The 26,039-nt window shown below is 52.8% G+C and overlaps 2 protein-coding genes across 7 annotated transcripts in view; one reads left to right on the top strand and one right to left on the bottom strand.

The window, feature by feature from the left end:
- Positions 1–7,479, top strand: part of LOC103019059 (core histone macro-H2A.2) — a 55,215-nt gene extending 47,736 nt beyond the window's left edge. Inside the window, exons 8-9 of the mRNA XM_007167743.3 lie at positions 4,700–4,874; positions 6,675–7,479. Coding sequence (XP_007167805.2) covers positions 4,700–4,874; positions 6,675–6,840 — 341 coding nt within the window. The 3' untranslated portion in view covers positions 6,841–7,479. The remainder of the gene's footprint in view (positions 1–4,699; positions 4,875–6,674) is intronic.
- Positions 1–24,183, bottom strand: part of AIFM2 (apoptosis inducing factor mitochondria associated 2) — a 35,871-nt gene extending 11,688 nt beyond the window's left edge. For 3 of the 6 annotated variants that reach the window (XR_449798.2, XM_057530978.1, XM_057530976.1), the window contains exons 1-8: positions 24,071–24,183; positions 16,479–16,672; positions 16,005–16,120; positions 14,595–14,714; positions 13,800–13,892; positions 12,150–12,258; positions 10,921–11,073; positions 9,546–9,746 (exon numbers count right to left, since the gene is read on the bottom strand). Coding sequence is in view for 5 of the 6 variants with exons in the window: in XM_057530978.1 (XP_057386961.1) it covers positions 9,546–9,746; positions 10,921–11,073; positions 12,150–12,258; positions 13,800–13,892; positions 14,595–14,714; positions 16,005–16,120; positions 16,479–16,656 (970 nt within the window). In the remaining variant the exon portion in view is untranslated. Of the gene's footprint in view, positions 1–7,129; positions 7,276–7,458; positions 9,258–9,545; positions 9,747–10,920; positions 11,074–12,149; positions 12,259–13,799; positions 13,893–14,594; positions 14,715–16,004; positions 16,121–16,478; positions 16,673–24,070 lie in introns of those variants that run through there. The other 3 variants (XM_007167746.3, XM_007167745.2, XM_057530977.1) reach the window with 3 other exon arrangements.
- Between the last annotated feature and the right edge of the window lie 1,856 nt (positions 24,184–26,039).

Raw genomic sequence — 26,039 nt, 5'->3', positions numbered from 1 at the left:
TGAGTATATTAAATCAAAATAAATCCAAAACCTGGCCCATCAGGAATTCCCTGGCAGTCCAGTGGTTAGGGCTCCATGCTTTCACTGCCGAGGGCTTGAGCTCAATCCCTAAGCAAGATCCTGAAAGCCATGCAGTGTGGCTAAACCAAAAACAAAACCAAAAAAAACCCAAACAAAATCTGGCCCATCGTGGTGACATCTCTAAAGTTGAAAAATCAAGAGAAACCTGAAAAGCAACCCAACGAAAGGCAGAGCGTTTGTAAAAATGGTTCTCCTGACAGCCGACTTCTCATCAGCAACAAAGGATGCTTGGAGACAGAAAAGAAGTATCTTCAAAGCACTGAGGGGAAAAACTGTCAACTAAGAAGTCCATGTATTACTTTGTTATTATTCAACAGGGAGGGTGAAAGATGCAGAATTACAGACATGCAAAAATTGAGAGTCAGAAGCCCTCAGGCTCTTGCTGAAAGGACCACAGAGGCCTCACTGGGAGAAACAGAAGTGAATCCAGAAGGAAGGAGAGGGCTGCAGGAAACAAGCATGAGCTAAGAAATCGGGGCATCTGTCAGGTCTAAGTATCCATGGCCCTGGGGCCAAACAGTGGTAGCTCCCTGGGAAGAAGGGACTGGTGAGGGTGAATCTGGAAAAGGGGAGACAGTTCATCAGGGTCTAACACCATATTGCATTTAGTTTCAAAACACCATCAGTTGTAAGATATGCCCTTATTGTAAGAAAGAATAAATTTCCAAGGTGGAGTGTCCAGTAGGAGACCCCACACAAAGCCAGGACACATTCAGTTTAAGAGCTAGCAAGACATGAACTACCACGCAGAAAGGGCAGCAAGTACCTTTTTTTTTTTTTTTTAGCTAATTTATTTATTTATTTATTTATTTTTGGCTGTGTTAGGTCTTCATTGCTGGGCGCGGGCTTTCTCTAGTTGCGGCAAGCAGGGGCTACTCTTCCTTGCCGTGCGCAGGCTTCTCATTGCGGTGGCTTCTCTTGTTGTGGAGCATGGGCTCTAGGCGCGTAGGCTTCAGTAGTTGTGGCTCACAGGCTCTAGAGTGCAGGCTCAGTAGCTGTGGCACACGGGCTTAGTTGCTCCGCGGCATGTGGGATCTTCCTGGACCAGGGCTCGAACCCCTGTCCCCTGCATTGGCAGGTGGATTCTTAACCACTGTGCCACCAGGGAAGCCCCAAGTACCTGTTTTGACCTTGGCATTGGGTGGACCGAGGGGGGAAAAAAACCTCACTAGGGAACTTGAACCACAAGCTGGCACTCCTGTGGATTTGCAGCCGAATCCAGTGCGGCCCAAAAACCTCAATCAGGAAGGTTAGTGGGACATGACCTGGGTATGGTAGGGTCCCCAGGTGACATAGAAGTAAATGCAACTTCCCTCTGGAAGAACTCATCTCAATCCAAGCCCACAGCCATTGTAAAATGCATCCTGATTCCAGCCAGGAAGGTGGATGGGACAGGGGTGGGAGGTGGCGGTAGAAATGAAACAGATGGGCCTGGAATGAGACAAGTCAGAGGAAACCGACAGGTGGTGCTGGCGACAGAGATGGAGAAAGGGGAATCAGGCTTCGGGAGTGAATGATGATTTTGTTGGGCACATGTTGGACCTGGGGCACCAGCAATGTCACTGGTAAGCAGTTGGTGAAAACTAAGGATGAAAATGGTTTGCAGATGGCTGTTTAAAAGCCAGGGCCAAGCACCTCGGGCAGCAGAGAGAAGAGCACCGGGCCTGGGCAGGCAGGGGGAAGAGGGGCTGTTGCAGGAACCTGAGACAGGAGGAAAAGCACAGTGTCACGGAGACCAAGGATTAGCAGCAGCAGCTTCCCAGCCGGACAAGGGGCCACCCTGCAGTCCCCTTCGCTGTGGTGACCCTGAGAAGGTGGGCTCACCTGAGGAAAGGTTCTGGAGGCCCTTTGCAGCTGCACTGCCATCCCTCAGAGCATGGTCCTCACCAGGTGACATCACATCACATAAGGAGTATTAGCAGATGCTTCTACCAAATATCAGTGTCCCAAGCCCCGAGATCACTTGACCTTGACCTTGGCACCTCTAAAGAACACTATAAATTGTTACAACTACAAGCCAAGGCTTCCATTTCCAGTTGCCATGGAAATACTTTGTTTTAGGCTGACGTGCTATCATGGACTACCTTCAAAATCTAGTGTAAATAGCGGGCGTCAGAGGGATGAGAAGGCGTGCCATTTTTATCCTGATTAAATGTTTGACTTAACATTGCCGTTAGTGGTATATTCCTCTTATTTAAAATGACTTTGGGGCTTCCCTGGTGATGCAGTGGTTAAGAATCGCCTGCCAATGCAGGGGACACGGGTTCAAGCCCTGATCCAGGAAGATCCCACATGCCACGGAGCAACTAAGTCCACACGCCACAACTACTGAGCCTGCGCTCTAGAGCCCGTGAGCCACAACTACTGAAGCCCACGCGCCTAGAGCCCGTGCTCCGCGACAAGAGAAGCCACTGCAATGAGAAGCCTGTGCACGGCAAGGAAGAGTAGCCCCTGCTCACCACAACTAGAGAAAGCCCACGTGCAGCAACAAAGACCCAATGCAGCCAAAAATAAACTAAATAAATTTATTTAAAAAAATAAAATAACTTTAACATTAAAAAGAATACCATTCAAGGGCTTCCCTGGTGGTCCAGTGGGTAGGACTCCACACTCCCAATGCATGGGGTCCGGGTTCGATCCCTGGTCAGGGAATTAGATCCCACGTGCCACAACTAAGACCCGGCACAGCCAAATAAATAAATATTAAAAAAAAAAAAAAAAGAATACCATTCAGCTGGTAACATGATCATTACCCGGTGTGTAAAGAGCTGGAATCTCTCCAGCACATGAGAGCAGTAAGGGCCTCAGCAAATTTGCCCCAAGCAGGCAGGGCCCATCCCCAGGGTACTGGGTCCCCTTGGACTACAAGGCCGACAGGGACACTCCGTTCCTGGTGTACAGACGTACAAGGTCGTAGAGTCAACCAGTCATGCCCACTGCCGCCTCAGTATTTATATTGACTGATTCCTTCACTCACTCATTCCCTAATCAGATGGTTGGCACCAGCTGGGCACTGGGAAGGCGAGGCGTTCACAGCCGTAGCTGACAGGCGGGGGATGCCCCTTGCATTTGTCTCCACCAGCCCTGGCATGTGCAGTCATAGCCTCTCCAGCGCTGTGGACGTCGCTAGGAAACACAGCTCATATACCGGGTGGGCGTCATATATTTCAAATAAGTCTTTCAAACCAACCCCACACACTGCGCTAAAACAGACACACACACATTTGTTACAAACACAGCCCGTAGCGGCCACAGCCTGCCCGAACTCCCCCAGGCTCCCAGAGCCTGGCCACTGCGGGAGGGTTGGGGACCTTTGCTACGCCCGGCTCCTTGAGTGGCACAGAGCCCCAGCTCCACAAGGTGGGCAGCTTAGGGGCAAGCAGCATGTGGGGTCAGAGAGTGGCCAGTGGGCCAGGCCCAATCCCTTCTCCGGGGATCAATGGCCACAGGGAGTTCCCTGGTGCTCCTCATTATCAGCTCTGTCACTGACGGGAAATAGGTTTGGGGGGGTAAAAAATAAAAGTAGGGAGTAGGAACTGAAGTTATGAGACAAGGCAGGCATAATCCAATTTCACAACCCGTTGTGAACACCTGCTCCCTGTAGGCTCCTCAGGTATGTAGAGATGATCAAAAGGACAATCCCTGTCTGAGGATGTGTACAACCCAGAAGATCTGTTCTAAATTTATGGAGGGTCCTCAAATCACCAAGCGCAATGCCTGCATCAGACCTACCAAGTCAGGATCTCAGACGGGGCAAGAGGGGAGGGCTTGTCCATTTTTAAAAAGCCGTTGCATTAGTTTCCAATTGCTGCCCTAACAAATGAGCACAAACTTGGTAGCATCAAACAACACAAGTGTATTGTCTTAGCGTTCTGGACTCAGAAGTCCACAATGAGTCTTTTTTTTTTTTATAACCTTTATTTTTTTAGGCAGTTTTTTTGTCTGTTTTGGCCGCGCTGCGCAGCTTGCAGGACCTTAGTTCCTCGAGCAGGGATTGAACCCACGCCCTCGGCGCAGTCCTAACCACTGGACCGCTAGGGAATTCCCCACAATGAGTCTTAAGAAGCCAAAATCAAGGTGCTGGCAGGGCTGGTTCCTTCTCAGAGCAGCCGTCCCTTGCCTGTTCCGGCTCCTAGGCTCCTGCATTCCTTGGCTCCTGGACGCATCACTCCAACCCCTGTTCCTTCATCACAGTGCCTCCTCCTACCTTTGACTTCCCTGCCTCCCTCTTATTAGGACCTGTGTGATTACACTTAGGGCTCAACTGGATAGTCCAGGGTAAACTTCTCATCTCACAATCCTTCACTTAATCACACCAGCAAAGTCCCTTTTGCCATGTAAGGAAACATTCACAATTTCCAGGGATCAGAGACGATTCCACTGTGTACCTTTGATTAGGAGTCACCTAACCTGTGGCCAGAAGGCAGACCATGTGAGAGTCTGTGACATGCTGTCACATCAGCTTTCAGTGTGTTTACCCAAAACTTGTGCAAACTGTCAAAAGCAAATCTGATACGGCTCCTACTCTCCTAAGAGGGACACAGGCGATTGAGCCTAACCGCCGGCTTAAGGTGAAGACGTAGGAAATAACCTGCGGCATTTCTCTCTCGTGTCCCAGCCGCCGTCAGCCAGTCCAGCGGACTTGCAGCCAAATTCGTCATCCACTGTCACATCCCTCAGTGGGGCTCCGACAAATGTGAAGAACAGCTTGAAGAGACCATCAAAAACTGCCTGTCGGCAGCAGAGGACAAGAAGCTGAAGTCGGTGGCGTTCCCGCCCTTCCCCAGCGGCAGGTAAGATGCTCTCCTCCAGGGGGGCGGCAAGGGTGCTGGGTCCGCTTGCCCAGCCTTCTCGCTGGGGACCAGCTGCTCCCCCACTTGGTCACATCCAGTCTGGCCCTCCCAGAGGACGTGACCAAGGGCTGCCAGCGCAGCCAAGCACGTTGACCAGGCGATAGAGCAAGAGACGCAGTTTCCATCCTTCACAATGCAGGGAGAAAGCCAGTTCTGGGAGGAGCGGGAGGCAGAGTTCTCTTTTGGGAGCCTGCCGTGTTGAAAGCCCACGTTCCCACCAGCTATCCCAGTCTAGAGCACTGGATCTGAAACACCAGGCTCAAAGGCACTTGCTCCTCAAAGTGTGGTCCACAGACCAGCAGCAGAGAGCCCACGGGGTTAGGATGCCAATCGCAGAATCCCCAGGGGATTCCGGTGCTGCTCTGGGGCTGGGAGAGCCTCGAGGCTGAGGCTGGAGAAGTGAAGGGCTCTCAGCAAGGGCTTGCTTTTAGGGGTTGGAGAAATGATTGCTCTAATTGCCACAGACCCCGACTGGGCATGGGAGCAGTATTTCAGGTAAATAATGAGGCTGTCTGTCCTCACGTGTAGCAGGGCCTCTCCCCTCACGCTCACAGCCAATGTGAGTTATTGCTTTAATTTTGAACATCCTTTCTCCTGAGAAGCCCCTCTGTAGCGCAGATATGATTTACACTCTGAAGACATTCTGTTACAGCCGAGTCACAAGAAGGCGAAGAAGGAAGGAATAAGGCCTAGCTTCCTGCCGTAAACCTATCTCAACCTGAGCAGGCAGCGCTGGGTCTCCACAGCCTGGCCCGGAGGCACTGCGGGTTGAATTCTTTGCATAGCTGGGCCCACGTGCCGAGATGTTCTGGGCTGGGACGTGGCAGCTGAGTGAGAAGAATTCTTATTAGGCAGGCCAATCCTGGACCCGCCCAAGGGGCTTGGTGGCTGACCTCAAATGACCAGCGGTGTCACAATGGCTGCGTCCCTGGCGCACAGCTCCACCATGGCATCCTGGGGCTTGGGGCCCTGCCCAGAATTGTCACTGCTCAAATTACATTGGCACGTCCACACAGGTTAGCGAGAGGAACATGAAATGCATGAAACAGGAATTAATGAAGACGTACTTTTGAGCATACATTATTGCCCTTTAATAAACAATCTGTTTAGCATGTAAACCAGTTTTGAGGGAACTAATAAAACCTATATTGGCTTTTTTTTTTTTTTTTTTTTTGCCGTGCTGCGAGGTTTATGGGATCTTAGTTCCCTGACCAGGGATTGAACCCGCGCCCTCGGCAGTGAAAGCATGGAGTCCTAACCACTGGACCGCCAGGGAATTCCCTATGTTGGCTTTTTTAAATGCTGAGTTGGTAGGGTTTTTTTGTTTGTTTGTTTTTGATTTTTATTTTATATTGGAGTATAGTTGATTAACAATGTTGTGTTAGCTGAGTTGGTAGCTTTTAAAGCTCAGCTGGACTTGAGTCAGGCCACATAGATTCAAACACAGGCCACCGCTCACCAGCCAGCCCTAAAACCATTGTGCCTCTCTGAGCCAATGTGGCATATGTGAAGTGGGGACAATGTCCCCTGTCTGTCCCCCTCCTGGGCTGTCCCTCTTCTGGGGTGAAAGGGGATCGTGCGTGGACCAGCCTGCACACAGTGAGACCCCGAGCAACAGGAACAAGGACCTGGTGCCAAGATGAGAAGGAACCACATTGCCCCTACCCCGGGCTGAGGGCAGAGTTACTCCATGGGTCCCAGGACCAAAGTGATGTCAGCTCTTCTCTTCCTTTGGCACAGAAACTGCTTCCCCAAACAGACGGCAGCCCAGGTGACCCTCAAAGCCATCTCGGCCCACTTCGACGACTCGAGCGCATCCTCGCTGAAGAACGTCTACTTCCTGCTCTTCGACAGCGAGAGCATCGGCATCTATGTGCAGGAGATGGCCAAGCTTGATGCCAAGTAGCCGCCCCGCGCCCACTGGTGGCCACCGCGCTCACCATCCGGAATCAGGAGGATCAAAGTCACAGGAACGGGGTTTTATCTTTTAAAAGGAGAGAGGAAGGGTGACGGCAGGGGAGCGGAGGGCAGCTGAATGGGAAGCGGGTAGCAGAGGCTGCAGGAGCAGGTCCTGCCCACGGGAAGAGCCCTCTGCATTTTATATTCTCGTTAAAAAGAGCCTCAGTCTGTAATTAACCAGGTCTCCACCAGGGGTTTCTTTCCATGTGTTTTCTTCCTGTTGTTTTAGAACTTTTTTAAACAAACAGACTTCGTTTTAGATTTATAGCATTGACTTTTACACACTCACGTACACAAAATCCTTTCAAAATTCTTAAAATCTTCTCTTTCTCCTTTTTGCAAGGGAAGAGGGCAAAGAAGTGACTTGGGCTTTGTTGGCTGCCTGTATTCAGTGATGGAGAGAAGAAAATTAGAAAGGCATCTTACTGGTGCTTTTCTTTCTGTTTTAGTGCCCCTACCCTTACCCCTATAATATCTGTAACTACTCCTAGAAAGATTTTGCTTCAGGCTTTTTTTTGTTTTGTTTTTTTTTAAAGAAAAAGAAAATGAAAGGAAAAAAATAAAAGATCCAGTGTCTTTCTTACAACATACTCTTTTATTGTAACATTTTCCTCAGTTTGGAGAACTGTGTCCCTATGGGTGGAAACTTAAGAATGTTATAAATAGAACAAGGCCTATCACTATGGAGCTGAGACTCCCACCATGCTAGGCCCCAGGTCAGACAGCATGGAATGGCTTGTGTTTCTCAGGCAACAGGTCCCACTTCCAGAAGGGGAGCCTGGTTGGCTGTGGTCCACGGGAATGGAGGACTGGGTGAAGCCTCCCTGGGGGGCCATCCTTTGGGACAAAGGCACAGTCTCACTTAGGCCTGGGCAACAAAATGGAACAGACCTGGGCCACAGCCCAGACAGGACAGACCAAGAACCCTCGTGAGGCTGGTATCCTAAGAATTCTGGCCAAGTACCCAGAGGTTACCATTAAAAGTGGGCAGGGAGGGGTAGGGTGGGCCGGGGCAGGGCCTGAATTTATTCAGATGAACTCATAAACAACTTCTGCCTTAGAGATCTCGCCTATGTGGTCCAAAAGAGGTTTATCCTGATTCGAAGTCCTCTCCCAGACAGAGAAGTCATTTTTATACCTTAACATAGTTGGTGGCAGGCATTATTGCCACATGGCTATGCCTCCAGATAAGTGACGTTGGGGTTGACCAAGAAACCAGAAGCACAAAACTACAAAGGTTCCCACAGGGTACCCCTGCCCCAGCATTGGCTGCAGTTTTGTCACTTACAAATTTGCCTAAGACAGTAGCCTGGAAGCATGCAGGGGTTCACCTACTGAAACCCCCTCTGCTCCCTGAATGTTAGCAGGATGGCGACCCACCCGACGGTCACGCTAGCTTGGCTGTCTTTCTTTAAACACCCCCAGCAGCTGGCAGGCCAGGTTTCTGTCTTAACCTGTTAGCTTTGTGAAAAACTCACTCTCCATTAGGATGGACTCACCAGGAGGGAAATTTTATCTAACGCTTCTTAAATACAACCTATGGTATATAATCAGGATCTAAAAATAGAAATATAGAAAGATTCATGAAGATTAAAGACGGTAGGGACTAACAGTTTAAAATTAAGCTCCTATTAACAACCTGAGTGTTGCAGGATGTTATAGGCTTCCCCACCTCCTAATGTGATGGGAGAGGTTGGGATGTAGGCCATCCCTCCACCCCAGTCCCCCCTTCCTTAGCTGGTCTCCTTGTGCAGGCCCTCCTTCCTGCCCTTACAGACAGGGAGACCCTTCCTGCCACCAGGATACTGAGCTCTTGCCCCTACTCTGAGAGCTCTGAATGCCACACACCATGTGCGCGCGCACGCGCACACACACACACACACACACACACACACACACAGAGGAGGCTGGGGTAGAGAAGGTGGGCTGTGCCCTCCCCAGGACCAAGTGAACTATTCAGCCAGCACAAGTGCAAGTAGACCTTTGAAACCCAGAAAGACTCCTTTAAGGGTGTCTTTTTTTTTTTTTAACACCAATATCTCTCTCTCCCAGTTTTTGGTTTTGTCTAAGCTGTGTTTCTGGTCAGTACATCACTGACATCTTACTCCAGGAAAAGAGCTTTTGCCCTTTGGCATTTGTCAAGCGGGTACCATTTGTCAAGAAATCTGATCAGCGGGCGGTGGCGGTACCTATCTCCCGCCCAGCCTCCCCATCAGGGTGGAGACTGCCGCATGGTTTTCCAGCTCGTGGAGACCAACAGGTCCCGGCTCTTGGCCAGCCGAACCATGAGCCGCCCCACGTAGAAGCCACTGATCTGGCCCACGCCGTCATTTCTCCCCATGGCCAGGAGGAACGTCAGCGAACCTGTGAAGCAGAGCCGTGGGCCGAACTAGAATCCTGCTCACCATCCATGGGCCTGCAACTCCCAGGGCACAAACCCTTCCCGGGGCCTTCAGTGTCAGGGCAGGGAAATGCGTAAGGCCTTCAGGAACGTGGACAAGTCCCTGACATACTTTCCTAGAGCTCTGGGGAGGTTTCTGTCCCCAGCTTTGAGAGTGTGTTCTAGCGGTCAGGCATCGTAAAGCCCACAGAGGCGTCACCGTTTCTAACCCCGACTCTCTTAAAACTGTGCCGCGTGGGGAGCTTCCTGACCTGGCTTGTAGGCTTTGAGGGGCCTCTGTTTCATGGAGTTGACGATGTTGGCCACGGCGACATTGGCGTGGAGGCTGGCGTGATAGGCCATCTTGGGCTCCCTCACATCGGCGCAGTCACCGATGGCGTAGATGTGGCTGTAGCCCTCCACCTGGAGGTACTCGTTCACTTTCAGAGCGCCATCGCTGGCCAGCTGATCACCTGCAGAAAACCAGCCCAAAACCAAGATCCTGAGCCGCCTCAAGAAGTGGTCACCAGAACACAGTGAGGATGGGCTGTGGTGCTGGTCCAGCTACCCTCCAAAGGCACATCCTCAAGAGGCAAACCTCCTGTCCGGTTTATTTCTGCCTGAAGTCCCCCCCTCAGAACTCTTCCTGCAAAGGCGAGGTTACTATTTTGGGGTGGAAACTGGTCAGAAAGACCAGCAAGTGTCATTTCATATAACGCACGTGACTCTTTATAAGTTACCACGATTAACAATGATTCACTCATGATGATTAAGTTACAACCTAGCCAAGTCTTGGATTTCCTTTTGAATGTGGATCAGATTTTTAAAAATAAATGCAGGGCTTTAATAGATGATAAACTTTTCTTTTTAAGGGACTTAAAAGAATTTACCTTTGAAAACATACCATTAGGACCATTAGGTGTTAAGTGCTGGGATCTCTGTATATTATAAGCCCTCGATCCCAGCCCCACACATGGCCTGGACTAGCTTCCTTCTGGGATTGGATAATTCTTTCCTGCCAGACACACAGCAGGAGCTTCTTGTCCAGGAAAGGTATCTGGGAGTAAATGATGGGGACCTGGGGACATGGCCACCTCGGGGCCCGAGAAGGAGCCACTGAGCCTCCAGCTCCCCCCACCTCCAGTTAGCTCAAAAGGTCAATATTCAGCTTTACGAACGGAGGCCTCATTATCCCCCTCTCCCCATGATCGTTTCCAAGCTCAAGTGGCAAAGGTCTGGGTCAGGGTTTGGGGAGAGCAGCACACCTGCGAACAGAGAAAGGCCTGACCCTGGAATTTCCTCTGCATCAGTGTTCCAAGGAAAGTAACAGAAAAATAGATCTTTTTCTTCCTTCTGAAACCTGTTCCCATCTCTCACCACTAGGGGGTGGGATCCGATTTTGGAAGATTCTGGTCACTTGGGCCACCTTGGGCTAAATCACCATCAACACAGCTGAGGAAAGCCCAGCAAGAGTGGCCCCGAACCTAAATTTAAAGTTTGAAGAGACCAAATGAGCTGTTGAGACTGGGGGTGGGGGTGGGAGGGTGGAGTGCCAGTTCCTCGGGGAGAGGCCTGCAGGGCCTTCTCGGGGGCTGGAGGGTGAGGAGGCAGCCTGGGGAGGGGGTCACGGCCCGGCCTCCCACTTACCAAACGCGCTGCGGTAGGCCACACTGTTGACCTTGATACCGCTGCAGGCGATCACCAGGTTGGCGGCCACCTCCGTCCCTTTGTCCGTCCGCACCGTGATGCGCTCGCGATGCTCGTTGAGAGGCAGCACCTCCAGGTTGCTCACCCGCTCACCTGTCAGGGGAGGCCCGTGACCAGGAGGCTGGCAGAGGGCAGGCACTCCACCGAGGCTGGGGCCCAAGCCAGGGCTGGCCTGGGGGCTGGAGACCGGTCCGCTCTGCCACCCCAAGAAACACAATCTGGACATTTGGCCCCAAGGGATCCGATGGAAAGCAAGTTCCAAGAAGCAATTTGGGGAAGTGAGGCCGAGTTTCCCAAGAGGTTCTGGGAAAAGCTACTTGAGGAAGACCTCAACCACGCCTCCCTGAATGTCCACTCCTAACCAGGCAAGATGAGCCCTCGGGGCTCACCACCAACAGGGGTAAGCAAGGGAAGTCCAGGGCCGGCCCACTCTCCTCACTGCCAGCAAGTGCAGGCAGGCAGAGGGCTGCACAGCCACTTCTGCGGAGCCCCGGCGCCAGGACGGCTCGCAGAGAGCAGACACCTCGCCCGCCCTGCAAAAGGTGAGAGGGTCGGGCCTGTGAACTGGGGTGGGGGGGGGGTGTCACACCCCCGGACGAGAGCCCCACTCTAACATGCTGGGTAGGTCTCTTCCCTTCTGCTCTGGACAGAAGCCACGCTCTCCACCACCCTCAAAATACAAACCCAGAACACCTATTCTCTCCACCAAAGAGATATCATAATTCAGGTCAAATCTTTTATACGATTTTTTTTTTTGGCCTCACCACACAGCACGTGGAATCTTAGTTCCCTGACCAGGGATCGAACCCGCGCCCCCTGCGTTGGAAGCACAGAGTCTTAACCACTGGACCGCCAGGGAAGTCCCTTTTATATGACTTTTTAAACCATTCAACAAATGGGCACCACCTGTACTGTATCCAAAGCAACCGCCAGGACAGTGCTGCCTCCATGACAGGCAAATCCCATAAGTACCGGGGCCTCTGCCCTGCCTGGGGACAGACACACCTCCAGCTGGACGACAAGGCTAAACAGGCTCTGCAGCCCCACCTCAGGACACAGAGAGCCTGGGGTTGAGCGCGGCCACGCTCAGGCTGTGAGCAGGGACCAAGCCTCAGCCAAGTCTCACCGGGCCAGGGAGAGGGGCAGGGCAGGAGGGGCCTGGCACATACTCAGCAGCAGCTGCACGCCCTTCCGGAGCAGGATCTCCTTCACTTCCTGCCGGACACAGGGCAGGAGCTCCTTGTCTGCGAGGGCCATTTGGGAGTGAATGAGAGTGACCTGGGGACAAACAACCGCAGGGCAGAGAAGGAGCCACTGAGTCTCCTGCTCACACAAAGAGGCTTGAAAACACATCAGCCTGTCTCTCCCACCTCCTCCCCAACTTCCAGTTTACAGCTGAGGAAACTGAGGCCCCAGAGAAGTACTTTGCCCACTGCTAGAACCAGTTAATGGTGAGCGGGGCTGGAGCCCACATCTCGCGGGATAGGATTTTTTCAGATGTGCTAATGCTTCACAACACACACCTCACCAAGGGCCACGTGGAAAACTATTTTCAAGCATCCTTGGGCACTTATACAGTCTATATATAAGCCATCGACAGTCTAACTGTAAATCAGGCTGACATTTACATTAAGGCTGGTGCTAAAACTGGTGCTTCCAGGCACGTCCACTTGCTGTCTGGGTCAGCACAGCAAAGTGGGAGGAAGCCTGTCGTGATGTCCAAAGCTCGAGCTTTGAAATCAGACTGCCTGGGTTGAAATCCCATCTCAGATACCCACTCAGACAGCTCCTGAAGACCCAGTAAGATGGATCACAGTCCTACTCATAGGAATTTTGTAATGATGAAACGAGAAAGTAAGTATAAAGCACGTAACTCAGCACATACTGACTCCTTAATGAAGGGTGGCTACTATTACTCTTATTTGTCTATTAGTTATAAACATTTGGGAATTATACTGAGTTATTTACTACTTCAGACCAGTCTTTACCCCATAAATCAAAATTAATAAACTTCTACATCAACCACCCATAATAATTTCCAATAATTTGTCAGAGAATAGCCATATAATTAAATTAGCCCATATTGATCTTACTTTTCAAAACCATCCTGCCTTTCCCTAGGGAAAAAGAACCAGACACAGGCTCCACGTGGCTCCCAGAAGCTGATCTGGCATCAGCTGCAGGCAAGCTCTTGCCTCAAGGACCCATAACTGCTGATCATCACTCAGCCCTAGGCTGAGCCGTTACAGCCCGCTCCCTTTCTCTCCAGGATGCCAGCAGGGTCTCCATCCCTTTATCACTAAAAAGAGGCAGTGCTGGCCAGTCCTTCCCCAGCATGGGCTGTGAGGTGTACACTTCGGGGTCCCCCTACGTGCTGTTTAGGGCAAGGGCTACTGTCCCTTAAAGACCAAAAGGCTGTGCTTGCTCCAGACAAGACACCGACGAGGGTGTCTTTGATCAAGCTGGTTGTTAGCAAAAAGAGGCAATCAAAGTCTACGTTTATATCACAAAGGCCACATTACTGCAGGGGACACGGGAGTTAACCTTTCATAATGTATCCCCCGGGGGCGTGGTCCTCCGGGTTGGCCCAGAGGGCAGAACCCCTCACTGAACTAGGTCGCACCCTGGCTCTCCAGGTAAAATTCCCAGCAGAATGGGACTTTAGGGGGTCCCCCGGTGCAGAAAGCAGGAGACAGGAAACACATGTTCCCACTTTATGGTAATGGGGCTCCCCTCCCAGGCCCTGAGCAAAGTCTGATGTTCATCAGACAAAAAAGAAGCCCGGCTCTGAGAGTTCAAGGCCAAGGCCACTGGCCTACCTCTTTCTCAGGGTATTCTGTTTTAATCTCTGCTGCCATCTCCACTCCCGCAGAGCCTCCTCCGACCACCACGATGGATTGTGAGCTCTGGACCTGGAGAAGGAGGAAACGTAAGGTGCACCCTCAAATCCGCCCTGCCTCGGGGTCCAGCCTAGGGAGTGGGTTCCTTGGCTAAAGAAGCGTAGAGAACCCCTTACAAGTTCAGGGTCCAAATGTGCTGCCTTGGGGCCAGCTCTTGCTGGGTGTCTCCCTGCATTTCTCACTCAACTCTCACTACCTGCCCACCTTGCAGGTGACCCGGATCTGCCTGAGTTCCAGGTCGGGTTCCTAACCTCCACTCTAACGTCTGCTCGTGACTATGCCAGAGGTTCCCCAGGCCTCTCAGCAGCTGTGCAGAGAGAGAAAGACCTGGCCTTGGTCACACAGCTGTATGACCTTCTCTGGGTCCCCACACCTCATGTGTTCAGTGGGGACAGACCCATTCCACCCACCTCTCCAGATCCCCGTGAGAAGTGACTGAGAGCATGGATCCAAGCCCGCTCTATAAAGCACAAGCCCTGTGCAAACAGGAGCCAATCGCTACACGAGCAGGTCTGGGTGCTCACGTCCAGACCTCATGACAGGTCCAAAGGTCTCCTCCCAGGAGCCTCTTCCTCTCCATCTCTACAGCGCCACTGCAGCCCCGGGGGCTCCTTGCTGCAGCCCCGGGCATCCCCACAGCTGTTCCACTCTCCCAGGGCCCCCCACCCCCAGCTCTGCCCTCACTGTCCCACCGCCGGGCAGCGGGCAGCTCACCTGCGTCACCATGTCCTCATAGGCCTGGATGGCCATCTGCTGGTTGGACACCTGGTTAAACTTGCCTGGGAAGAGCCCAGTGCTGCCCGTGGCCAGGATGAGATATGCGAAGGACAGGGCCTGGGAGGGGCAAGGGAAAGAATGGTGAGGGCAGGCCTGGGCTCCTGTGTCCAACCCCAGGCTCCACCAGGCAAGGAGCACCAAGGGAGAAAGGCCTCCTGCGAGGGGAACAAAACCATCACTGGTTAGACCAAGGGACGGCGCTAGAACCCAGGAAATACCCAAGGAGGCAGAGCTCTCCTCCTGCTGGACTGCCCACCGTGAAACAGGATGGGAGGGGAGAGCTCCCCACAGCAGCGGGGCAGGTGAGCAGGCAACAGGAAACGGCTCGTGGGGAATAAGCAGGATTCCAGCTTCCAGTGTGGACTTAGTTTAGAATCTCCCTATTATTACCATTATTTTAGAAAAAATTTCCCCCTAACCCGGCCAAAAAAAACAAAGGGGGGGGCGGATATCCTGTTTGGAGCCTAAATATATAAAACTGACAAACCCAGAGCTGCTCTGATGGAAGGGGGACTGGAGGGTCTGTATCCCACTCAGACCCCACTACTCCCGTGGAGGCCTGAGATGCCCTCATGGACCCAAAACCACAGGATAAGGACGTTCGCAGTAATCTTGCCAACTGGAGATTCTACAGCCTTAAAATTGATTCAAGGAAGATTGATTCATTCACACTAAACCACACACTCACTGAGGACAGGAATTGGAGCCCCTTTGTACAGTCCCCCCTTAGCTTTGACTAGAGTAGAGGGCCAGGCTGGAGGGTACCCTCAGCATGGCGGGTGGGCTGCTGGCAGCTTGCTGACGGAGCTCTGGTCCCACAAGGATACACCAGGCACCGTTTCAGACCCCAGGCTGAGGGACACAAACTTCAGGAAGAAAACCTCTGCCCGCCAGGGCGATGTGGGATCGTGGTGCCTACCCTTTGATTCCAGACAGTGAGGGGGCCCCTGGGCTGGGACCCTGGCTCTCAGGGTGAGGGCTCTGGGGCAAAGCTGCCTGGGTCCAAATCCTGGCTGAGTCTCTCCAGCTGTGGGGTCTCGGGCAGCCCTCTTAAACTCTGGGTGCACCGAGGCTACTCCACCTCCCTCACAGGGTCACAGTGGGCATTAAAGGAGATCACGTGAGGCTTAAAACAGTGCCGCGCATACAGGGAAGGCTCTGCACCGCTCTCCTGTGGCTGCTGGGGCCCAGCCTTTGCTCAGGAGGCATCTGCTATCTGCCAGGCACCAGGCGGGCATGGGGGGCCCTTGCCCCTGAGGAGACGGGTCCAGGTGTCCTCCCACCAGCAGCCACATCCCAGGGGCTCCCTGAAGCCAGCTGAGGATGGCCAGCCCCCGCTGGGTTCACCTCGCCGTCCTCCAGCAGCACCGTCTGATTCTTCAGGTCTATCTCAACCACCAGGCCCTGCCGGAAGTTTTCCTTGAAGGTCACCGAGTAGGAAATGAATGTCTTTTTGGCAAACCCTGGGGAATGGACAGAAAGGAGGTCACGGTGTAAAACTGGGCTGCCCACAGGAGGCCAGAATAACTCAGAACATTTCCAGAGCTGCATGTCAACAGGGGCCCCTTGGTTAAACAGCCCCTGGGTACCCACTACCCCACTAAAGCGCCAGTCTGGGCCCCAGGTCCTCGGAGAAGCTCTCGCTCTGACTTCTGGGGCCTTGGTATGGTAGCTGCTTAAGGCCAGGGACCTTAAGATTCCCCGGAATTTGTCTAACGGTGGAATTTAGGCACCTTGCCCTAACGGGAGAAAACCACCCTGTGATCCACAGTGGTGACAAGACCACTGTCATAAAGAAAGCCCCAGAGAAAAGCCCATTACCACTCTCCACGGAGGCCCGGAGGGCTGCCACGTTGTGGTGGAAGGAGTCCTTCATGTCCACCAGCACGAAGGGGATGTTCAGCGCCTGCAGTTGGCTGGCGGCCGCGATGCCGCCAAAGCCTCCGCCCACGATCACCACGTGCACGGCTCCCACGTCCATCGAGACCTGGGACCCCATCTCGGACCAGGTGCTGCTGGGGTAGGAGGAGAGACCACATCAGATTGAGGGGGGCTCGAGGGCTGGGTGGGCAGAGGTGGGTCCACGTCAAGAATGGCCTCAAGGGGGCTTCCCTGGTGGCGTAGTGGTTGGGAGTCTGCCTGCTAATGCAGGGGACACGGGTTCGAGCCCTGGTCTGGGAGGATCCCACATGCCGTGGAGCAGCTGGGCCCGTGAACCACAACTGCTGAGCCTGCGCGTCTGGAGCCTGTGCTCCGCAACAAGAGAGGCCGCGATAGTGAGAGGCCCGCGCACCGCGATGAAGAGTGGCCCCCACTTGCCGCAGCTAGAGAAAGCCCTAGCACAGAAACGAAGACCCAACATAGCAATCAATCAATCAATCGATCCATCTTCAAAAAAAAGCAGGTGGATTCTTAAGCCGCTGCCCTTTAAAAAAAAAAAAAAAAAAGAATGGCCTCAAATGCCAAGACTTGATCTTTTAAAAGTATGTGATCATCTTTTAATGAAATTCCAATTTTTGTAAAATTTGAATTAAATTCCAAAGGAACAAGGAGTATCCTAATTCCATCTCATCCCCTCAACCACCCAGCTCCCTTCTCCAAGGCATCTACTGTTACCAAGTTTACATGAATCCTTCCAGAGATATTCTGTGCACCTACAATCATGATTATTTTTTTTTGCACATGTTAAACAACAGTTTTTGCACTTTTTTTCACTCATAAATATATTTGTTCACTCAACAGTAAATTAATGGACCTCCTGCTCTTTGACATGTTCTGTGCTACGGATGCCATGGTCAGAGAGATGGACAGACAGATATGGTCTCAGCCCTTGTAAAGGCAGGGTTTCAAACTCAAAGCGCCAGGCGGATGATGTAGCTGTGGGAAGCTGGGCAGGTGCACGGTAACCAGAAACGGTGGGTACACCTCTGGGGAATTGGTAAGCACAGGCCACATTAAAAGAACTAAACAAAATTCTTTAAGCACCACACTAAGCAAACACTGCGACCAGATTCCACCCAGCTCACACGTCACCAGCTTCAGTTCCAGGTCTGAGGGGATCAATTAGCAGGTTATGACAATCAGCCTGCAAAACAGGATGCGATGTGACTAAGGCCATGACAGTGGGGTGGGGAGGAGGGGTCTGCTGTGGGCAGGTGGTCCCCTGAGCATTCCTGGAACAGAGGATGTACACTGCGACTGGTGGGTGACACCCCCCAGGAGGAAGGGGGCAGGGAGAAATCTCTGCTGGGAGAAGAAACAGTGCTGGTTAAGGACCAAAAAGGAAGTCTGCTGGTGAGAAAGAGAATGGAGAAGCGCTCATCACGTGGGCTCCAGTGAGAGGGGCAGGGGGTGCAAGGTCCTGCTTGATGTCGAGGAAAGGGAACCTGCAATCGAAGAGAGTATCTGCAGAGGATGGAGGGCCAGGTCTGCAGGCCAAGTGTGCACCAGGCTCACACTCACATGTGAGCACGGCAAGGAGGGAGGAAGTGGACAGACAGCAAGCTGTCGAAAAGCTCAATGGGGAAGAACATTCCAGCCCACCTCTCAGACAGCACTGCAGGCAGCCGGAAGGTCACCACTCTGTCCTCCATCAGGTGTGTAGTCTGGGGCACAACCCCTCCCCTCTCTGGGCCTCCACTTACCCCCTGTAATGGGAGGAGATAGCCTAAAATGTCCTTGCACAATAGGTTTCCAAGACATGGTGACCCCCAAGATGGTCCCCAGATCTTCCCACACTTACGGGGGCAGCTTACGGTTGGACCTCCAGACACTGTTGTCATTGGTATTCAAATGCACACTGTCTAATTTCTCCTCTGGGGAAGTGAAAACCTGGGCGAGGGAGGGTAGATCTGTCATAGGAGATTGGAGGGGATTTAACTTTGTTTCTCATTGGCTAAATGGTCCCCAATGCATTGAGGCTTGTGCATTCTAGGGCTGGGACCAAAACAAGTCCCCCAGCAGGCAGTGTCACCTTCACTGCTCCAGGCCCTCAGTAGGTGGTCCAGAGCTGGCCCTGTGAGTGTCCATCAGGCTGAATCTGCCACCTAGGCCAGGACCCAAGAGGGCCCCAGGGACCAGCCAGGGACAGGGGCGGACACCAGAAGCTGAGCAGGGCCTGGGAATGTGGCAGGCAGTCAGGCAAGCTATGGAAGGGGTGCATTTCACCTGCCCCTTCAACATGGCGCCCTCTGTGCCAGCCTGCCCTTGGGGCCAGCAGCCAGCGAAGAGGTCAGAGAAACACCCAGAGAGCTCTGCTTCCAAGCTGGCGGGGCACAGGCCTGAGAGACGCTACCCAGCTTGTTGGGGAGAGGGGTCCACCATGGACCACCCAGGGAAGCTCAAGGTGGAGCCTTGAAAAACAGCTGGGGCCAGGGGCCTTCTTCACAGAGGGAACAGCTTAGGCCAAGCAGTCCAGTGGCAGGAAGGGAGGGGGTGGGAGGGGTTCAGGGAACAAGGTGGGGCAGCCAGGAGGGCAGGGGACAGGGGACAGCACACACAGAGGGCCTGTCATGCTAGGGCAGTGTCTGGGCCTACATGCTGCCCTGGGGCCCTCGCAGGGAAGAAAGCCCAGTGAGCCCGGCACAGGCCTGATGGGCAGTGGGTTAGCCAAAGGAGTTGAACCCCTGCTCCCTCAGCCCCCCAGGATCATTAACTGGCTTCCCCAGAGGACAAACCCTGGCCTCACCCAACTAGGCACAGCCCTCAGTAAAGGTGAATTGATCCTTGAGAGTTCCGGTGCAGAGTGTGGGGCCTGAGGGCACAGCCAGGCCCAGGAGGGGCTGCCACAGCTGCGCCAGGGAGGGGAGGGGCCACGCCACAAGCCGCCCGAGGCCTCTCCCGGAATCTGCTCTTCTCTCTCCTCCACTGACCTCTGACACACCCACCCGGAATCTGCTCTTCACTCTCCTCCACTGACCTCTGACACACCCACTTGGGGAATGGGGGCCCGGTGGCGCTCCAGCCCATTCCACCCTTTCTCCTCGGCAGCTTCCCTTGCCCAACACTCTTGGACACCCGCCTCTCCCTTGGCTCTTCCAATGCCAGTTCTCACCTGGACCCGAGGACAGCTAGACTCCCCTCTGCTCGGCCATGACCTACTTCACCAGACACCTAAATCATCAGCTTAAGCCATGGACCAGCACTCCTAGCCACACACCCAGCAGGTGCTCAAAAAGCAAGCGTGCAACTGATGATGTTGAATTATATGTTCTAATGTAGCAGCAGTGCTGGGCAAACAGCCTCAATCAGTGGGCGACTCCATCAATCAATGGAAACCTCCACCAAGGGGAGATTACAGGATACACTATTACACACCCATACGATGGAATATTCTGGAGACATTCAACTTTACAGTGGAAGATTGTTTACATGAAAAGTCTGTCCACGATTCATCCACACCCACAGACTGTACAAGACCAAGAGTGAAACGTAATGTAAGCTATGGTCTGTGGGTGATTATGTCAATGTAGGTTCAGTAACAAACGGACCACTCTGGTGAGTGATGTCGATAATGGGAGAGGCTATGCACGTGTCAGGGCAGGAGGCATATAGGAAATTTCTGTGCCTTCCACTCAATTTTGCTGTGAACCTAAGACTACTCTAAAAACATAAAGTCTTAGAAAAAAAAAAGAAAACTTGTCCATCAGAGTCAGATAATAGAAAGTCATGTAGAGCCTAATCTCCACTGTGGGCCATCAGACCCAGGCACCTAGCTACATATACACACATACAAGTAATGATGACAACAGTGAGCGTCCACTGCGCTTTTATCAATGCCTTTGCATTGAATAGGTGGGGTTTCCTCCTCATTTTGGAAAGAATTTCAGTAACTTGCCCCAGTTCAATCCTCAACAGTCTGCCCAGATCTGCACTCTAAACCAAAATGCTAATAGTGGTTGCCAGATGATGTTTTTACTTTCTTCTTTGAGCTTTTTTTCCCCTTTTTTGTACTGTTTGAATGTTTTTAAATGAAATAATAAAGCTTTAAAGACAGAGCTGGCTTCCTACCATCTAATGTTTTTAATTGAGATTTTTTTTCATATATTATAAAATTCACTATTTTTGAGTGTAAAACTCAGTGGTTTCTAGTACATTCATAAAGTTATGCAACCATCACCACAATCTAATACCAGAACATTTTCATCACCCCCTCCCCAAAAAGACTCCACATCCATTAGCATTCACTCCCCATTCCCTCCTCCCTCCAGGCCCTGACAACCAGTAATCTTTCTGTCGCTATAGATTTGCCTATTCCATACGTTTTGTGTCTGGCTTCTTTCACTTAGCGCAATATTGTCAGGATTCATTCAAGCTGTAACTTGTAGAGGTATTTCATTCCTTTTTATGGCTGAGTAATATTCCATTGTATGGAGATACCACATTTTGTTTATCCATTTGTCAGTTGATGGACATTTGGGTTGTTTCCACCTTTTGGCTAATATGAATAAGGCTGCTATGAATATCTGTGTACAACTTTTTGTGTGAACAAAAGATTCTCTTGAGTTTATACCTGGGAGTGAAATTGCTGGGTCCTATGGTAACTCTAGATTTTACTTTTTGAGGAACTGCAAACCTACCATCTGATTTTACTGACCATCAAGGCAAGAGAATGAGCACAGAGAATCTTAACTGAATCTTCCCAGATGCAGGAATGTTAGCATAAAAGCAGGTCCAAGGGGACTTCCCTGGTGGTGCAGTGGTTAAGAATTCGCCTGCCAATGCAGGGGACACGGGTTCGAGCCCTGGTCCCAGAAGATCCCACATGCCACTGATCAACTAAGCCCGTGCGCCACAAGTACTGAGCCTGCGCTCTACAGCCCGCGAGCCACAACTACTGAGCCCACATGCCACAACTACTGAAGCCCGCGCACCCAGAGCCCATGCTCCACAACAAGATAAGCCACCGCAGTGAGAAGCCCGCACACTGCTGTGAAGAGTAGCCCCCACTTGCCACAACTAGAGGAAGCCCACACGCAGCAACGAAGACCCAACGCAGCCAAAAATAAATAAATAAAATAAATAAATTTATTAAAAAAAAAAAAGCAGTTCCAAGAAAACAATTCCTAACTGTCCAGCAACTCCTAAGTAATTTTGCCTTTGCCCCTCCCCCAACACACACACAATATGGTCTATACTCAAATTTTCTCCGTAAATCCTGTTTTCTCTGCCAAGGACACCCAGCCTGATCCCAGGGGGATTCTTCTCTAATAATACAGACAAAGGGCTTTTAGGAATCTACTGAAAAACAAGGAAGTTATATTTAGGCCAAAGCTGTGGGGAGGTCACGCCTCAGAAGACACACAGCGGAACCATGTGGGCTCTAATCAAAGCAAAGATGTCGGGCTTCCCTGGTGGCACAGTGGTTGAGAATCTGCCTGCCAATGCAGGGGACACGGGTTCGAGCCCTGGTCTGGGAAGATCCCACATGCCGCGGAGCAACTAGGCCCGTGAACCACAATTGCTGAGCTTGTGCGTCTGGAGCCTGTGCTCCACAACAAGAGAGGCCGCCCGTGCACCGCGATGAAGAGTGGCCCCCACTTGCCACAACTAGAGAAAGCCCTCGCACAGAAACAAAGACCCAACACAGCCATAAATAAATAAAAAAATAAATTAAAAAAAAAAAAAAAAAGCAAAGATGTCCTCCCAGAATTATTTCATAGAGATTACAAATAAAACACCCGGCTTTTGAGCGCTCACCAGTTACCCCCAAGGTAGGTTTCCACAGCCGTTTCCAGAGTGGCCGTCCTGGACGAGAGGGCCTACAGTGTGACTTGAAGCACCATGAATATATCTCTCCAACCCGGCGAAGGCAGAGGGGTGGGCAGCCTCCCTCACTGGACACCAGGGACCAGGCTGAGAGTGGGCACTCCATGGCCAGTCCCCCAGGGAACACATGGTGAACAAAACCCAAAAAGACCAATTTCTGAAAGAGGCTCAAAGTCTGAAGAGGGCTGTCCTTTCATGCCCTCAGGAGAGGGCACTTCTGGGCAGACAGGTTCATGCAGTGTCATACAGGCTCCGGTGCTGAAGCCTAGGCCACACAACTTGTACAGTCTCCTGGGAGCCAGTCACTTTGTGGTTCCCTTAACATCCCCATGATCTGTGCCTGGACCCTGGCTTCCTCTTTTCACCACCCGACACAAAGATCAGGCTGGCCCTGGAGAACACCCCCTCTACCCAGCTCCTCCTTAACTGCTGGGTAGTCCTGAGCAAGGCCCCGCCCAGCTGGGCCTCAGTCTTCTCCTCTGAAATGGACCCTCCAGATGCAGGGTTACACACGGTCTTCCTTGGAGGGCTCTGAAAGCTTGGGGCACATACACACACCCAAGCAGGCCTCCTTGATAATTTATATATTTACATATTTTACATGTTGGCCTTTGAACACAAGGTGCAGAGCCGGGACACCTGGAAGCCCCTTCACAAACTGTGTCTGACCCTCTGCCCTGTGCCTGTCCTCCTGTGGGACCATCAGCTCCTGAGCACCTCTCCCCTCCCCACCCTCACGGTACAACCAAGGGTCAAAGGGAGTCTAATCAGAGGGGAAAGGCAGGGTGTGTTTAGTGGGTGCTGTTCAAGAAAAGCGCCCAACATCAGGCACTAAAAGCAGCTCCCGGTGGATCAGGAGTCCTGGGCTTCCCCCCAACCTCCGGCCCCACCAGAGTTAGTTGGGCCACCTCTGGCCTTAGTGCCCCCGCGGAAGCTGGGGCTCCGTGGAGAAGCAGGACCTCCCAGTGCACCCTGGAGCCTATGGGCACTGGGTAACCCCGGGCATTTTCCTCCTGGACACTGAGGCTTTCCTCCTGCCTGTGACACGGGCTTCCGTCCGCCCCACAGCAGCTTCCACCGCCCAGCGGCGACCCTCGGAGCCCTCCCGGGATTGGGGGGGGGGGTGAAGGGGGGGGTCTGTCTTACTTGGGAAGACTTAGCAGGGATTTGGGGGGGAGCGGACGCGGAGGGGGCGAGTTTGCTCCGTCCTCACTGGGAGCAAAGTTCCCCGTTGAGTTTTGGGGGACCTGAGTTGGTGCAGGCCTGAGCCCTTCATCCTAGACCAGGGGTTACCAACCCCCGGGCCGCGGACCGATACCAGTCCTCGGCCTGTTAGGAACCGGGCCGCACAGCAGGAGGTGAGCGGCGGGCGAGCGAGCGAGCGAAGCTTCATCTGCCGCTCTGCATCCCCCCTATCGCTCGCATTACCGCCTGAACCGTTCCCCCCCTCAACCCCCCACCCCCCCACCCCACCCCGGCGTCCGTGGAAAAGTTGTTTTCCACGAAACCGGTCCCTCGTGGCAAAAAGGTTCGGGACCACTGTCCTAGACGACCGCCCTCTCCTCCCCGGCCCCGGACGCTGTTTCGGCTTCTTGGGGCCCTGCAGGCGCGGGGGTCCCGCAGAACTCGCCAGGCGCGCCCCTCACCTGCCGGCGGCCTCCCGCCGTTCCGGCTCCCGCTCCGGCCAGCAGCTCCCGTGTTCGCCGCCGGGCCCGAGGCCCCTCCCTTGCCGGCGTGACTCGGCGCGTCTGCCCTCCAACCTCGGCTATGCCCCCGGCGGCCCCCCCGGGAACTGCAGCCGCCGGCCCGCCCGCGCCGCCGGCCCTGGAGCCAATCGCCCCAACCGTGAGCACTCGACCGCTACTGTCGAGGCCGCCCGCGCTGCGCCGGCCCCTCGGACTCTGCTCAAAGTTCGGTCCGGCTCCCTTGCCGGGCGCCTTTCCAGCCTTTAGAGCGCGGGCCCCGGCACTGGCTGTGCGATCTCGGACGGATCACCAGCCTCCAGCCTTCACACATATAAACAAAAATGCAAACCCAGTTGAGCACCTACTCCACGCCTGGCATTGTGCTGGGCTCGTGGGGTGGGAGTGAGGGGTTGTAAAATGTAGAACAATGCAGGCATGGTTTCTGCTTTCCTCCAGGTAATAGTCTAGGGGAAAATACTAAACAACAATAAAACATATGTATCACTAATTGCAGTAAGAAAGACCGGGGGCACAAGAAGGGTGCCAAGGCCTCTCTCCAAGGATGAGAAGTTAGCCCTGGGCAGAGAGAAAGCAAGTATGCTCTGGGTGTGCAAAGACCAAGGCAGGATAAATAGCTGAGAGCAGGGGCATTGCAGAAGTGGTCGGGGACAGAGTGGCCCAGCGTGGCAGGGTGGCACAAGCCTCCAGGTTCTGGTAAAGACTGCCCGTGTGATCCCAAGGGCAACGGGATGCCACTGATGGGTTTTAAGCTGAAGAGTGAGGTCTGAGTTATGTTGGAGGGTGAAAAGACAGGGGAATGGGAGGGCTGCCTGAAATTGGGTAAACTGGGCAAGAGGGAAGTCCAGGGAGAAGAAGAAAGCACTCGGATCTGTCAAGAAATGTACTGATGCAAGCTACAACCTGGAGGTAGGATCAAGCCAATTTGGTGACAGATAATCCATCTCCACCTATTTAATGCAAATATTAGCACCTACCCGAATCACTGTAGAAGAGATTCAGCGAGATCTTTTATGTGAAGTGTGTTAGCATGGTGCCTGGCACACAGCAGCAGTGAACACACAGCAGCCATTTATTACAGCTATTTTATACGGGGAGATAAGCTTGCCCAAGGCTACACAGTACACTGGCAGCTTCCTCTCTTCCCGCCCAGTGCTCTTTTGAATAGTGCCCTTTACCTTCTCGGTTTTCATGTATGTTTATTCTAGAAGTAGCCATTTCTGTTCCTTTTCCAAAAGCTGTGGTCAAAGGCCTCGTACCCAACACCCCTGGCATAGGGAGCATTGTGAGCAATTCCATCTAGAAGACACTGGTGCCTGGAGTCATCTCAAGCTGGGAGAGGAGCTGCTGTCCTCCCATGAGCATCCCGCTCTCATTATTAGCCCACACAGCTCAGGGTGCATCTTCCAGTTCTTTGGAATCCTCGCCTCTCTTCCTATCCGGCTGGCACTCTGCCTTGTGAATGTGGGCTGAAGGAGGGAATACGGTCAGAGGCGTGGGAGTCTGCATCTCCTTCTCTCAGGCCTTGAGACCACCGAAGAGCAACTGTGCCAGAGTGCGGGTGCTGAGAGCCCACAGGCGCTGCCCATCCTAACCCTGCCTCACAGGGACCCATCAGAGAGCCACAGGTCGGCTTTGATGCCCTAGGCGCCCACAAGCCTTCATTTGTCCTGGGTCTGCAAACTTCCAAATAGCTTTTATCTCCATGTTTTCCTCCTGAAACCCCTAGAGGAAAGTAGCGTGGGGGTTAAACTCTAACACCGAGGACTACCACCACCTTCGACTAGCTCTTTGGGGCAGAGATGTTGCTTTGCTGGACTTTGAGTCCCCAGCATCTGGCACTGACCCCAGCACCTGGTTCCCCTGGAGTTCACTAATGTTTGCTTAAATGATTTTTAAAAATTAAGATATA

This window comes from Balaenoptera acutorostrata, chromosome 16 (assembly GCF_949987535.1).
Source record: "Balaenoptera acutorostrata chromosome 16, mBalAcu1.1, whole genome shotgun sequence".
NCBI lineage: Eukaryota > Metazoa > Chordata > Mammalia > Artiodactyla > Balaenopteridae > Balaenoptera > Balaenoptera acutorostrata.
The sequence above is the reverse complement of the archived record's forward strand: the minus strand, read 5'-3'. Positions and strand labels throughout refer to the sequence as shown.